General features: G+C 37.0%; 1 long non-coding RNA gene and 1 gene segment (V, D, J or C); both read right to left on the reverse strand.

Moving 5' to 3' along the window:
* Positions 1-2,642: 2,642 nt before the first annotated feature.
* Positions 2,643-11,000, reverse strand: LOC131444556 (uncharacterized). The gene is made up of 2 exons (XR_009233741.1): positions 10,955-11,000; positions 2,643-4,659 (listed from the first exon to the last, which is right to left on the reverse strand). It is a non-coding gene; the product is annotated as an uncharacterized LOC131444556 (long non-coding RNA).
* A 3,463-nt stretch (positions 11,001-14,463) lies between these two features.
* On the reverse strand, positions 14,464-15,102 carry LOC131444553 (T cell receptor alpha variable 5-like). The segment is given in 2 exon segments: positions 14,464-14,914; positions 15,024-15,102. Coding segments are annotated over 2 exon segments (393 nt in total).
* Between the last annotated feature and the right edge of the window lie 1,052 nt (positions 15,103-16,154).

The raw sequence follows: 16,154 nt of genomic DNA on the forward strand, positions 1-16,154 counted from the left end.
AAAGTATAGCAGGAAAGGTAAAGGAAAGGTAGCAGGATTCGAACCCGGGTCTTCCAGGTGCCAGGCAAGCAGGTTAGCAGAGGGCCACAGAGAAGGTCAGAAGTCTGGAACTCGTGAGCATTTAAAGGCTGAGTGCCACTCAGCGGCAGGCAGACGAATAGCAGGAAACCAACAGGCAGAACTTGAGGTCAGGGACAGAAGCGTCCTGTTTGTACCACAGGATTACATTGTAGCTGCTTATACTGTGCGAACAGCTGATCTCTTTGTCGACAGATTCCCCGCTTCTCTTTGTGATGAAAGGAGGTATCTGGACGACACGGTTGGTATCAGAAGCACCTGTGGGGGAAAAAGAACATAACATGAATGCAGGATTGTAAACTGTTAAGTTTACATTGTGTTACTCTGCAGTGTTGTCGTTTTTGTCTTACCTTTATTTCCTGGTAACTGAAGAAAACAACAGATAAAAACCATGAAAATCATGTTAAAGGTATTGAAGATATAAGCCCGGGTGATTGAGCACCTGTGGATGGGATCGCTTTACAACTACAGTGATGAAGGGACAGCAGGGTAACAGCACAGCTGCAGTAAATAGAGATGATCTAACTTCATTCGCTGAGGTTTGTTGCCCCCTGCTGGTGTGACAAATACTGCAAGTGGCGTCAGTCGAGGTGCTCGGTCATTTCAGTCATTTCAGCTCAGTGCTGTCCTTTGTTGTGAGGCTTTATCTCAAGGAGACTTATCGAGCTATGACGCTGCACACAGGTCGTTTCTCTGGGCTCATGAAAAGTTTTCTTTTGCGATGTTTGTGCTTCTCAAAGGAGAGCGACCGTACACTGTAAATACACCCTAAAATACCTGGTTCATTTCTTTGGCTTTTTCAATGTTAAATGAAGGATATACGTTTGTTAGAAACAATGAAGTTGCCTGTAAATATTTGAACACAAATGTAGACCTAAAAGTGTTATGAAGTGACTTTTTGAAATATTATTTTGTTGATTCCATGTATTATTTGTACAATTGTGTATAATATTTAGTGTAAATGTATTCAGTGTAATAAATATGATTATTTATATTATTGCAACATGTCAAAGAAGGAATGGTGAGAATGTGTGGTGCTTGAGGTCCCCCTACAGTCCATAATAAAAACGAGATTTGGTGAGTGTTTTTGTTCAGCTTCCACAGACGTCTGTGTCACTGTGTTCACTCACAGCACAGAAATACAAGCCTTTATCTCCTGACTCCAGGTTCTTCACTGTGAATGTGCCGCTACGAGCGTCAGGTTTCTCAGCCGAAAACTTTTCTTTGCTGAAATCTCCAAAGTCGAAATCTTTATCGGCTGGTGTTGTCAAAACAATTAGCTCCATGGTTTCTCCCAGCAGTTGTCTGAACCAGTACATCTGGTAATATAATTCCCCCTTGGTGTGGCTGCAGTGTATTGTAGCATTGTTGTCGCCCTTGTTTTTCCACAGTATGGGGGTTTGTGTCACATCAGTCCCTGCATAAAAACCTGCGTTCACAAGAGTAAGAGTTAAAAAAATCTTTATAATATTATCTGGTGTTTCCTTTAATGACTTAACTGATCATTACCTGCGGTCCACAGTAAAGAGAGAGACAGCGCGATGATGATTTTATCCATTTTCTGACTGAACCTCACTCTCATACAGTTACTCTATAGAGATATAAGGTGTTGCAGGTGGGCGTGTCACTGCATTATGTGAGGTGATCATGTGACACTGACATTTAATACGTCACCTACATAGACTGAGTGAAGAGGCCAGATGCTTTCCTATGATGGACTTATTTATTTTGATATTTAAAGTAGGAATTATAAATTTCATTATAAAACAATCTGTCAATGTAAGAAAATCCATAAAAAATATGCTTTTGTTGGTTTTACACAGACTAATTTTGTTGTTAATAATGATGATAATAATAATAATAGTACATTCAATTAAATGTATTATTACTTAAGTAGGATTCAGTTGTTTTGCAACCCTTATTTAAACACGTTCTTAAAACAGCAGATCAGAAACTTCATGATCGGGGAATTAAGGTCAAATCTATTCATGTAGCAAACTTGTGGAGAGGAATGATTTTTGTGAAATCAAGCCAGAGATTAACATGGATTTTCCTCGGCCTCTAGGTTAATCTCAAACGGATGATTTCAGGGCTCGGACTCAAATATTTCACAGAGCGTCCTATTTGTTTTTTTGAAACAATTTCACAAATGTTCTCTGTGTTCTTTGTCTTCTGTGATTATAAACTCATAATTGACTGACATTTTAGAAAATGGAGACACTAACTTGTGAATTCAAGCGTCTTTTACGATCAGCAATTGCAGGATTTGAGATTTTATCATTTTGGCATGAAGAAACTTCCTGACCACAAACGTCACAAACTTTATTTCCGTTCCTTAATGACATGGTGTCGTGTCAGATGAGGTCTCTGGTTTGTATGAAGGCTGAGTGCAGGTGTTTTTGTATTGACGGTAGGAAACAGTGAGGCACTGTGCTGACTGGCTGCACAGAAATAAACACCACTGTCATTCACTGAGAGACTGTCGTTTTTGTCAGGCTTCCTTCTTCTTCTGAACGATAGGTGATGAGTTGATGATGCAGGAAAAGACCTCACTGACACAGGACTTGTACTGAACAAAGGGATTTTATTTAGTTACAAGTCAGGCGTCAGAACCAAGCCGCCACAGCAGCTTGGGAGAATGTGCTCCTGCCGAATCTCCGAACAATTCTGCCTCAGAAAAGCAAAAACCAACACTATATAGATTCTCTAACACTCCTATTTGCAGGCATCACATGTTTTGACCCCCGCCTTTCTCCTTTTTCTATAATACAACAACTTGGAAAACAAGTTGGGTCCAGATATTCCATACTGTCCCATGATCTTTAAATTGGACAATATCACCATTTAGTCAAACAAGAGACATCTATATTTCCTAACTAACCATATCCAAGACAGACCCTCAAGCTTCCTGTCCTATACAGGATGCCTATTGTACAACGTATGGTCTGACTTGTCATGTGTCCAAGAGACCTTCTTGTCTCATAGTTACTTATTAATGTCAATCTTCAATACATTTAAGTATTAGACATTAGCTGTGTTAATGTGTTCTTCTTAGTTCATATACTTCATCAGATACTACATTCCCCCCTTCGGGACTCCATAGAGTCTCGAAAACGCAGAATAATTAACACAACTATGTCGCTTAGTCGCATTGACATAATAACGCTTGCCTGCTTGCTTCAACAAAATTCCCTTCATTCAGTCTTTTATCTAATTTGAGAAACAGTTTGAAACTTCAATTTTAGGATCAGCTAATTGAGTAATTTCCTATTTGATGTCCTATTCGCACATTATTTCAACTATTTTAGACTAGGTATACTAATCATCTACCTTACTTAAATCAAATTCGGCTACACTTAGCCACATCCGTCGATCTCCTTCCAGCCACACTTCTTTAAAACAACTACTCTTTAAGTGTACGTGTAAGGGAACCTAGGATCAGCTGTTATCTCCCCATCAGAAAAACCACCCCTCCTAAAAGGTGGGAAAAAGACTAGGAGACCTTTTCTGGAATAAAATTGGAGAAACTCCCATCCTTGAGCCAATCAGGACAAGAAGTCTCCATTAAAATTTTAACAATTACCATTTATATTCTAATTTTATGACCCTTTGCCAATTGGTCATATAATTCACATTTTCTCTATCGATGTTATCAAACAGTAATATTGATGTACAACAGAAAGATTTCAAACATCTATATCAATGTCAGAGATTATGTCACAAAAACAAAATTCAGGTTTCTGTATGTAAACCATTCACAATCATATCATTCCATGTGTTATTCAAACTTCAAACTTCAGTAGTGTTGCCTCCTAATACAATGTAATATAATGTAATGTCCAGAGTACGTTGAATCAGTGTATCCATACTGTCGTGTTCAGGGCCCCCAGTCCATTCTTTCCTTTGCTGCTGTTTTGAGCCGTTGCTCCCTTGTACTTGAAGATGTTTCCTGAAAAAAAAACATTCAAACCAGTTTGTTCGATTGACACAACGGCATGCTTCTTTAGCCTGGATTGCTGATGATGTTGGTCTCATAGCAGTACAGGATTCTTCTTTCACTGGCTCATTCCATTTCTCTTTGGACCCCCTTCTGGTGCATGGGTTCACAGACAGCATGAGTCAACTTCCTTGTCTTGAGCCAGGAAACCACCATCTTTTCTGAAAGTAAACAGATCTACAGACAAGACTATGGAGGGCAGTCAGCTAATGTGGGTTATTTGATAAAAACAATGCAATTGTGGGTACTTTCAGCAGCAGTATTAGCATAGGTCGACCTGTTAGCATTTCATGCAGCATTAGCACTGGTGTGAATTAGCATGCAGTGACTCAACATACGTTCAATTCAGTGTAGTGTTAGTACACATTTCATTTAACTTAGTTGTCAACATTGCATCAATTCTCTTAAACCAAACCTTGACTTTGAATATGATATGATAGATACTTTCACATGTTGTTTGTTTCTTAGTTACCTTTAGGATATTTAATACATGTCAACACAAATACTGACTTCAGAAACAATCCATCCCTTTTCACTGCTCCATCCTCCATGTGAGGATCGAAGAGGTGCTGTCCCAATCTGAGCTGACATAGGGCGATAGGTACACAATGGACAGTCAGTCCATCGCAGTGTCACATATAGACAAACAACCACTCACTCTCATACTCACACCTATAGTCAATTTAGAGCATCCAATCTACCTAATCCCCAACTCGGAGATTAAATTTAGTTTAAATAATATTCAGTTCAAATCCAATATTCAATTCAAATCAAAAACATTTTTGATCAGTTTTTTCTGCTCCAAGGTTGTCAGACGGTACTATAATCCAATGACCAAAACGGTTCAGCACTATCACTATGTATTGATTTATTTTTTTCTAATGTCTACAGGGTTCATAATTAAATCCATCTAGGAATGAGATTCTGCGTGGACTACTTTTCATACAAAGCTTACAAATGTATGACATTTTCCATGCACAAATTTCTATTACAAATGTATATAATTTTGTTTCATTATCTCAAATGCAAGTTCATTCTTATAACTTCCTTTTAATTTATTTTTCCAAAACTGTTCCAAAAATGTATTTCCATTATTCCCCCCTCGCACAGACTTTAACTGTGCGAGTCCTAAACTAGATTTATCAATGACAAGTCACATTGAACTTAATTCCAATCCGCTAATATCTCGTTACATCATGTTACTCTAAACATAGTGTCGTGCAGGGAAACAACATACATATTGCAATGGGAGTTAACACTTCAAACAATTGCTCTTTTGAAATCAAATAATCTTTTATCATTGATTTATAGTCTTCATTGCTAACTCACCACTTTCCTTAATCAATAAATGTTCACATTTGATTGTGTAATAGTCTTCTAATAGTCATAAGCTTGTTCACAACAGTATTCTTCCCAATTGATTAATGGAACTTTAGGCAGAAGCCAAATTTGGCATTTTGGTCGTCAAAAGTTCCCCCCTTGTAAAAATATTCTCCCTTTAAATTTACTGAATTCACACCTTCACTTTGACCAGGCTGAGCTCCACAACCACGTTCCACACAATCAGGGTCAGCTTGTGAACTTGTGCAGTGTTTCACAATGTGTCCAGTTTCACCACATCCACAGCACACATCTGGTGTGGCAACATCATTTAAGTCATTGTTCATTGCTGTAAGTGACCTCGTCAACGTCACTGTCCATCACTGGAACTTGTGTCTTCTTGTCATGGTCTTTTCAACACCCAAAGCTGTATCTGTGCCAGCTTTCTTGTCATGGTCTCAATTCCCATCTCAAGGATATGTTCACTTTTCAACGCCTCTGGGTCTGTTGTAGTGGGAGATTCACACAGTAATGCTCTCCACATCATCTGTTGATAAGCGTCGAATTTAGTCTCATCTGCCTTGGGATTCACCATCCATTTCGGAATTTGGAATGCAGTAGATTCTCCACTGCTGCTGTTCCAAGACCTGGAGTCTCAAAGTGCCAAGCTTTTCTTTCACTATTTTCTCCTCATAAGTTCTCATTCACTCACTAGCCCCTTCATGAATGTCTGGCAGTCTGGACGTCAGCCTCCCAAGGTCAAGTGTGTTATACATTACGACCCTCAGTGCCTTTAATCAAAATAGGATATTGACCCCAAGAAAGTCTACATGGTGGGTGCATGTTGGGTCTATATTTTAGATCATATCCTGGCTTTGAATGTAATTTCTTGCTGCAGCTTTCCCTGTTTGTTGGCCTGCAGTTTCCCAATTTATCTATCTACCTAGCCTTTCTCTGTAAAATGTCATCCCGTGCTGTATAGCAATTTAGCATTTCTGTGTTTGGCCTTTTAGCATCACTGCAAAGATTTGGAATCAAACATTGTGACCTGTCACTTCTAGAGTTGAAGCAATCTGTTATTTCAGAATAGCATGTAGGACAATCAACAAGTTAAGGTGATTTAAGCTCTGTCTTTAAATCTAAATCTCCATTAATGTCGATGAACCGTATAAGTGATTGATACAGCCCTGCAGTTTTCAACAAGCTCTTCTGATTTTCTCTGTTTTGTTTTAATTTATTCATTCATTTATTTATTTATTTATTTTTATTTTATTTTTATTTATTTTTACATCCATCACTATTCTCATATCATTTCTGTATTGTTGGCCCTCTGTCTTGAAGAAACCTATTATTACTAATTCTAGTCATCTTTTCTTTTGTTGTTTTCTACATTTGGCCTATGTTTGCTGATCTCTAATTCGGACTGTCATGTTCCCACACACATTTAAATCAAACATTCCTCTTTTTGACCAGGCATTCTAATCCTTTATCTGAATGCCTTTCATAAGGTCAGGATGCTTACTCCCCACACCAATGTCTGATGTCATATACATTGTTAACTTTTTCCAATATTTTAATATAAATCTTGAGATTTGTTACTTTGAACTTGTATTCATTATATTTTTCAATTTTACTGCTACAGCAAAATACACTTTCAGAAACCACCTAAATATCTGAATTCTTCCACCAAATTTCAAATTTCTTTAGCCAAATCTTATTAGTAACTATCCACCTTTGAATTGTATGTGTGCAGTCTACATACAGTGGCTTTAATCCTGTTTCCTCCTACTCAGAGGAACCGGGGGAGGTGACTGCATGTCAGAGAAAAAGATGATAGGGTTACATAGATAGCCCCACCTACTTCACACGGACTTCTCCAGTCTCATTTCTATCTCAGACAGCGAGGAGAACACTGCTCCAGGCCACGCCCCAAAATCACAGAAATTGTGACTTTACATTAATTTTCCAGTTGCTATTTGCACCACTTTTCATCACTAAAACTTGAGTCACTAAACAGTGAGACACTATTAATTTATCTTTCTATTTTATTCCAATCAGTTGTAAATTACCATTTTATGTATCTTAACTTTACCAATAAAATTAATAAATGTCAACACCATCATAAACACCTTGAAGCAGAACACCATTTCCAGATTAGCACATTTGACTTTGTACTTTTTCATTCAAACATTAAAATTCAGATGGCAAGGTTCAGTTGTAACATAGATGAGTTTGATTGGCAACACATTCTGGACCACTTTCAGCACAAACACATACTCTTCCAAACACTCTTCACATTACACACAGAGACACACACACAGAACAGACTCTTATGTTTACACAGTTTTTAGTAGGTCAGTCCACTATACCTATATTAAATGTATGTATGTTTGTATGTTTTCAGGAGATATTCAATTTGGGCAGCGCTTATGTTTACTTAAGGCCTGAGAAGAAACAGAGCGTCCCCCATTTCCTCTCTGCCATGGGATCCCTGAAGAGAACACAGCGTCCTATGTCTCTCCTTATGACTTCTGATATCTCCTGAGCCTAATTCATGTGTCAAAATGTTGCTTCATACAGTCAAATACACTTTTAAAGAAGTCTATGAAGACATAAATGATTATTGATCACCCAGATTATTTCAGCCCTATAGTGACTGGAATATGTATATGTAGATGTATGTGTTGGTTAATGACCACTTCAGTAATGTTCTCATCACATCAACCACATCCACACCACATCAACCACATTATGAGATAAAAACCATTTCTAATGAAACATATTCATCTTAAATACATGATTTCCCATGTATTTATTTAACTGTTTGCTCCAGGAAGGTGTGTTCCAGAGCAGATTTCACTGTTCATGAAATAAACCATTCACATACATGCACCCAACATCTCACAGACGATAACAGAATCCAAAAACGCTTCGTATAATTTATCAGCTGGGGCTGTTAAAAGCACTTCTTGAATAGCTCAAACAAACAATAGCCCATTCATTCTTTCACATTCACACTCCAATAAAACATACAACCACTTAGAACAAACTAACCATTTTTTCTTTTCTTTTTTGGTGTTGCCAAAGACTTAGTGTCTTGATCAGGGACACTTCGTCATCAACAATTCACATAAACGCATTGACTATCTCATGCATTATTACACAGCAAGACACAGAAACAAATTAAGATTTCACAACTAACTCTGCCCCACCAATACATCATCATCTCCATAGTGACAGGAAATCCTGCTTTTTCAAAGAATAAAATCTCTCGGCTTGGCTTTTTCAGAAAAGCAGGCTCCTCCTCCTCTTGATCAGAACCTTTCTGTTTAGCCTAATTTAATAATTATTAATAATTTGTGTGTTGGTAAGCAATTTTGGTTACAAAACACCCAATTACCATTATTTACTTTAATAAATGCGTTCATTTATTAGTACTGTTGCTTTCCTGTAGTCATTTATTTATCTATCGAATTTTTTATTTTATTTCAAAACATACTAATCAAACCTATTCTTTTAGTTCCCGCTTATTTCTTAAATTTGCCTGACTAATTTGACAATGCGTGTGTGTGTGAATCTAGCCTGTAAAGGGTTCAGCTCTCCCCAGCAGAGCAACTGTGCTCTTTTACCACAATGAATCAACTCTTAGAACCTGTTGTTCACTTTTTCTTAATCCAATTATATCATTAGTTATAACCTAACACATATGATATAATAAATTAAGCTAAAATACAAGCTCTGACTTACTTACTAACTTATTTTCCTTTATTTATATAAGTCTCTCCAACTTCTTCAAGGGTCATCCACACCTAATGTGTCTCATGCAATTTCATGCAAACTACCACACCCTTTTTCTCTACATATCAGCTGTCTACAGCAGATCAGGCATTTAAATGAGATAATGCTCCAAACATGGTTTATCTTTTTATCATAAATGCATTATCTCTTCTTCTTAGAGTTCCCAAATTAAATAAGCTATCTCCTTTGTTGTTACTTTTATCACATCTATCATTAATATCATCCTTGATATATTTTCCCAATTCTTTATCTGAATTATAGATGTTTCCCTGTCTTTTTCTTTTCCAAATATTCAATGTATAATGTCTACGAGTCGAAACTGTACACATTTAGCTTAAAAATTAATTCACTTTAACCAACAAATCTAAAATGTTAGTATTTGTTCATCACTTTTAAATGACCATCTCCCCCTCAGCAGCCTTTCTGGCTTCAATGACCACATGTCAAAAATAGCTTTTCCTCCTCACACAAACTCTGACGACGAGCTTATGTCCACACACACATAAAACAACACAGAGCCATGGCACACAAAGTAATGCATCACAGAACAACACAAACTAACACAAGACAACACAGTTCAAATTTTTAATTTTACCCAATCTCGATTTTTTTTGAATTTCGATTTTAATCTTAATTTTAACACTTTCTCTTTTATCTTTGTAAAGCGTTTTCTCTTCTTCTCTTCCTCTGCGCGCAGTCCTCTACGATCGATCTATTTATATACCGGTTTCCCTACCGAATTTCGTTACCTGTCCTGGCTTTAATGATTGCTACAGCGTGTCCGCCTTTGCCTACCGAATTTCGTTGCCTGACCTGGTGGATTAACTAACATTTATTCATCTTTGTCCCTACCGAATTTGTCTGCTGGTCGGATCCGATAACTAAGACTATCCCTACCGAATTTTCTAACCTAACCAGCCTTTCATCGATTATCTAGCCGTTTCACAAAATTAATTTTCACGCTGCCATCTAATTCACACATGCAGGTACTGTTATTCCCACACATGGCCATTTAGCCTGGCTCCCACGTTACTCACTATACTACACATCATGCGGACCACGCTATTTATCATTATCTGCAGTTTCACTTCTTTAGTTAAATAAACCCATGCATGGGCTTTTCCTTTTGTCCTCTAAATACACCTGTGCACAGGTTTTTTCCTTTTCCCTACCGTTTAGTGTTCCCTACCGTTTAGATTGTCCCTACCGAATTTGCGCTCAATTTTCACAAAGTAGATGAGTACCATGACTTACAGTTTCTTTTGGAAATCTGGCACCGCATACTCAACTTACTGTTTTGTTACTCATTAGCTCAAACTTTCACATAGTCGATGAATACCATGACTTACAGTTTCTTTCGAAATCTGGCACCGCATATTCAACACTGTTTTTGTTAATCGTTTGATCACTTGTCCCGATCTACTAGCCTAATTTTATATTCATGATTTCTAAGTCCTTTCTTTACATTTTGTCAATTCTTAATTCTCTTATCATGTCATGTTTAATCCATTATTCTGAATTCTCTTAACATGTCATGTTTAGGCCTTTATTATGTTAACACTTCTTAGAGGGGACCTTACTCCCCCCCTTTTTATTTATATCCATAAATAAAAACAAATTTAGATGAGGCCTCTGCACCATCAACACATCGCAGCCTTTCCCCACACAAATGATTCTTTACAGCGTGCCCACAGGACCACCGCAAACCAACAGCCAAATCAACAAACCCTCACTGGCTCCCAATGTGAGAAAAACACTCACCTCTCAAATGCCGGCTGGGAGCGAGAGTGGGTCCACAGAAAGAGGCCGCTGGTGCCGCTGACCAGGAACAAAAATACCCCCCCGTTCGTGACGCCAAAATGTCGTTTTTGTCAGGCTTCCTTCTTCTTCTGAACGATAGGTGATGAGTTGATGATGCAGGAAAAGACCTCACTGACACAGGACTTGTACTGAACAAAGGGATTTTATTTAGTTACAAGTCAGGCGTCAGAACCAAGCCGCCACAGCAGCTTGGGAGAATGTGCTCCTGCCGAATCTCCGAACAATTCTGCCTCAGAAAAGCAAAAACCAACACTATATAGATTCTCTAACACTCCTATTTGCAGGCATCACATGTTTTGACCCCCGCCTTTCTCCTTTTTCTATAATACAACAACTTGGAAAACAAGTTGGGTCCAGATATACCATACTGTCCCATGATCTTTAAATTGGACAATATCACCATTTAGTCAAACAAGAGACATCTATATTTCCTAACTAACCATATCCAAGACAGACCCTCAAGCTTCCTGTCCTATACAGGATGCCTATTGTACAACGTATGGTCTGACTTGTCATGTGTCCAAGAGACCTTCTTGTCTCATAGTTACTTATTAATGTCAATCTTCAATACATTTAAGTATTAGACATTAGCTGTGTTAATGTGTTCTTCTTAGTTCATATACTTCATCAGATACTACAAGACTGTTAATGGTGAGGCTTGAGTGTGAAAGACCATCTCCATTAAAGTTGATTTTTCCTTTCAGAGCGTCCTCTGGGTAAGGAAAGTTAGTATTTATATATCCCAGAAACTCTAAGTTGTCTTTGTCCTGTTTGTACCACAGGATTGCATCGTAGCTGCTTATACTGCGCGAACAGTTGATCTCTTTGTCGACAGATTCCCCGCTTCTCTTTGTGATGAAAGGAGGTATCTGGACGACACGGTTGGTATCAGAAGCACCTGTGGGGGGAAAAGAACATAACTTGAATGCAGGATTGTAAACTCTTAAGTTTACATTGTGTTACTCTGCAGTGATGTCGTTTTTGTCTTACCTTTATTTCCTGGTAACTGAAGAAAACAACAGATAAAAACCATGAAAATCATGTTAAAGGTATTGAAGATATAAGCCCGGGTGATTGAGCACCTGTGGATGGGATCGCTTTACAACTACAGTGATGAAGTGACAGCAGGGTAACAGCACAGCTGCAGTCAATAGAGATGATCTAACTTCATTTGCTGAGGTTTGTTGCCCCCTGCTGGTGTGACAAATACTGCAAGTGGCTTCAGTCGAGGTGCTCGGTCATTTCAGTCATTTCAGCTCAGTGCTGTCCTTTGTTGTGAGGCTTTATCTCAAGGAGACTTATCGAGCTATGACGCTGCACACAGGTCGTTTCTCTGGGCTCATGAAAAGTTTTCTTTTGCGATGTTTGTGCTTCTCAAAGAGAGCGACCGTACACTGTAAATACACCCTAAAATACCTGGTTCATTTCTTTGGCTTTTTTAATGTTAAATAAAGGATATATATACGTTTGTTAGAAACAATGAAGTTGCCTGTAAATATTTGAAAACAAATATGTAGACCTAAAAGTGTTATGAAGTGACTTTTTGAAATATAATGTTGTTGATTCCATGTATTATTGGATCAATTGTGTATAATATTTAGTGTAAATGTATTCAGTGTAATAAATATGATTATTATTATTATTATTATTAATAATGCAACAGCCTTTAAAACCAGGAAAAGTTGCCACAGATACTGTAATGTCAGTATACGATACAGATATAATATCCATATATTGCTTAGCCCTATTTTGTGGGAGGTATTGCAAAAACATAGTGGTCCAAAATGGCTGCCTGTTAAAAAAAACCAAAAAACTTTGTACACACAAAGAAAATTAAGTCCAATTTTGTCTTCATGATCTGACAAATAGAAATGATTTCACCTAGATTGTACACACTGGACCATTAACTGGTTATAAAGTTGGTAATTCATATCATAGCCTCCAATTTATCCTTTACTCACCTGATTTTCATGGAGCTTTAGGGAGTCAGTAAAATGAATCAGTTATTTGACATACTCTTCTACTCTAAAAAATAAAAATAAACTTGGTTCAAATGTGACAGTTTCACAAATGTGAGCATTTGTAAGGTCTTTAGTTTAGATAGAGGCAGAGTGCAGATGCTTGTGGTGTAAACTTGAGGTGTTTTGTGTTGACTTGAGGGAACAGAGTGCGCTGACTGCACACAAACACACACACGCTGTCATTCAGTGCAAGATCGTTAATGGTACGGCTTGAGTGTGAACGACCATTTCCACTGAAGCTGATTTTTCCTTGTGTTACTAAATCGCAGACGCTTTAAATTGTGTTTTTCCTCTTCCTACCAGACAATGGTATTGTGCTGGGTTATAGAGTGTGTACAGTTGATCTCTTTGTCAATAGATTCTCCCGTTGTCTTTGCTTGTCTGGTGTGAGCACCACCTGTGGGATTAAAGAACAGATCTTAAAGGCATGATCGGACGCTCTTAAGTTTGCACGTGTTGTTGTTTTCTTTCTTACCCTTATTTCCTGGTAAATGAAGAAAGCAACAGATTAAAACCACAAAGATCATGTTAAAGTATTGAAGATATGAGTTGTTGTTTTCAGCTTCTTTCACAGATCTTGTCAGTTCAGCACCTGTGGATGAGAGAGTTTTACTCTTGGTCAGGGAGGGAGGGGCTTGTGTTCTCTTGATACTGCAGTCAATGGGGCTCATTTGATTTTTTTTAGAGGTTTGTCTCCCCCTGCTGGTGTGAGAAATACTGCAGGTGGTTTAAATTCAGTTTCAAATTTAGGATTAAGTTATAGTTCTGGTGCTTTTGTCTTTTTCTCTCTCTGTTTGTGAACTGTAACTTTAAAAAAGTAAAGTAAAGAACGTATTTGAATGATTTTTGGGAGATGAAGGTTATTTTTCAAGCAAGAAGTGATTGGATTTTGCTGGTGATTCAGTCAATAATCCCAATTCAGTACAGTTGTTGATTTGAGGGATAGGGATAGTTGTACTGACACTGGTTTTGGCCCATTCTGAGAGTGCTTTTTCTAGTTTTCATTATGAATTAATAAGTTATTTTATTATTATTTTATATTATTAACTAAAGAAGCATTTTATTTATATATTTTATATATATATATATATATATATATATATATATATATATATATATGTATATATATATATATATATATATATATTATATTATATATCTTCTTAATGTCCGTGCGTCTTCATTTGTGTTGTATGTTCAATCCAAAAAAGTCTCCCCAAAATGAAGAAACCCTCAAATACTTACTTTACTAAAAATAGATGAATCAATAAATAAAACTCAAACTGATTGATTATGGATTAGTTTGCTAAATTACTAATAATGTAATAATTGTTGGTCCAAACGCTTTGATTAAACAGTATATCTTTCAGAACTCTTCCTCATATCTAATGAAATGACTGAAACTGTCTCAATAAGAAACCTATACATTAACATTGACTTTGTCATACATCATAACTTACTTGCGTCATAATGCAGGTTCAGTAAAAGCATTTCCATGTCATTAATAGAAGAACATGAAGAGAAACACCCAGCACAGAGGTTTTTGATCAGCCTTGTCAGTTGACTGTGTCACTGTGGGGCTGAGACACGGCACAGAAATACCAGCCTTTGTCACCGGGCTCCACATTCTTCACCGTGAATGTTCCACTGTGAGCGTCGGGTTTGGTGGCTGCGAACTTTTTCGCACTGAAATTTCCAAAATCTTTTACGTCTACTTTTGTAAACGCGACTTCTTTCATGCCTTCTCCCGGCAGCTGTCTGTACCAGTACATCTGGAAATATGTTCCACCTTTGGTGTGGTTGCAGTGCATTGTTGCATTGTCTCCCTCTTTCTCCCACACCATGGCAGTCTGTGTGACATCACTGCCATCAGCCAGACCTGTGTATATAAAGAGTTATTTAAAAAAAAAGAAATACATAATATAACAATATTTTAATCTGAAAGCAGTTTTCTGATGTTATTTATTTATTTATTTATTTTACGTTACCTTTTACCCAGAGCAGAAACAGGAACAAGCTGCTAACACCACGTTTGATAAAGTCCATGTTCAGAGTCATAACTGTCAGTGTGGTTACAGAGTGAACAGACTGGAATGTGCGAGTGTCTTATAATGTGTGGTGTGTGTGTGTGCGACAGTTGTGGTATTCAGGATCCCCCTACTGGACAACACGTAATCCTGCAGCTAACAAAGATTCTACATCAATCCATTTTCTTTTTGATGAATCAGTTGTTTGTTTGGTGTTCCCCAAAGCTCAACATGACGACCTTCTCTAATGTCTTGTTTTGTCCACAAACAGATTATTCCGTTTCAATTAGTTATTTGTTATATGGAGCAAATAATTCACAAATAAACACACTCAAAAGTAAAAGACAAAACAGGCAATACACAAATACAAAGGCCAGAATAGTTAATTAAAATTGGAAAACGTGCAAATAAATGCGCTGAAGAAACCATGAATGTTTTTGTTTCCTTGTACTGAAATCTCCCAAGGCAGGATCTTTGGTTGTTGTTGTGAACATAATAACTTTATACTAGCAGTACCAATACATCTGGATGTAAGCAGCAGCTTTGCAACTAACTATTCATTTCAATAGTCATTAATCTCTTGATTTTCTTGATCCTTAAAATGTCCAAAATTGGCAAAAACTGTTGACGATGTCCTTGTATGCCTGATTTTGTCTGCAAAGCAAAGATATTGATTAGTTTTTTTCCTGCTTTCTTTAGTATAGAGGAGCAAAGAAGAGAATATTCACATTTAACCCTATAAAACCATTTGTATCATGTTTCTGAGACCTATATCTTATCAACACAATCAATTATTTCCTTTAAAACCTGTATATGATCATCCACATACTTTTGGCAGGAAAGACTTTGCTAATTTTCAAGAAGTTACAATAACAATAACATGTATATTGTTACTCCATTTTATTAATATTATTATTATTATTATTATTGTTATTAATAATAATAATACTAATAATAATAATAATATTGATCATAATAATAATAATAATAATAATAAATATCATCTGTGTTCAAACCATGCATAATCACATAAAAAATATTTATTACGTGTGTATCACACACTATTTTAAAGATCAAATTAAAATAATTATT

This window comes from Solea solea, chromosome 18 (genome assembly GCF_958295425.1).
Source record: "Solea solea chromosome 18, fSolSol10.1, whole genome shotgun sequence".
Taxonomy (NCBI): domain Eukaryota; kingdom Metazoa; phylum Chordata; class Actinopteri; order Pleuronectiformes; family Soleidae; genus Solea; species Solea solea.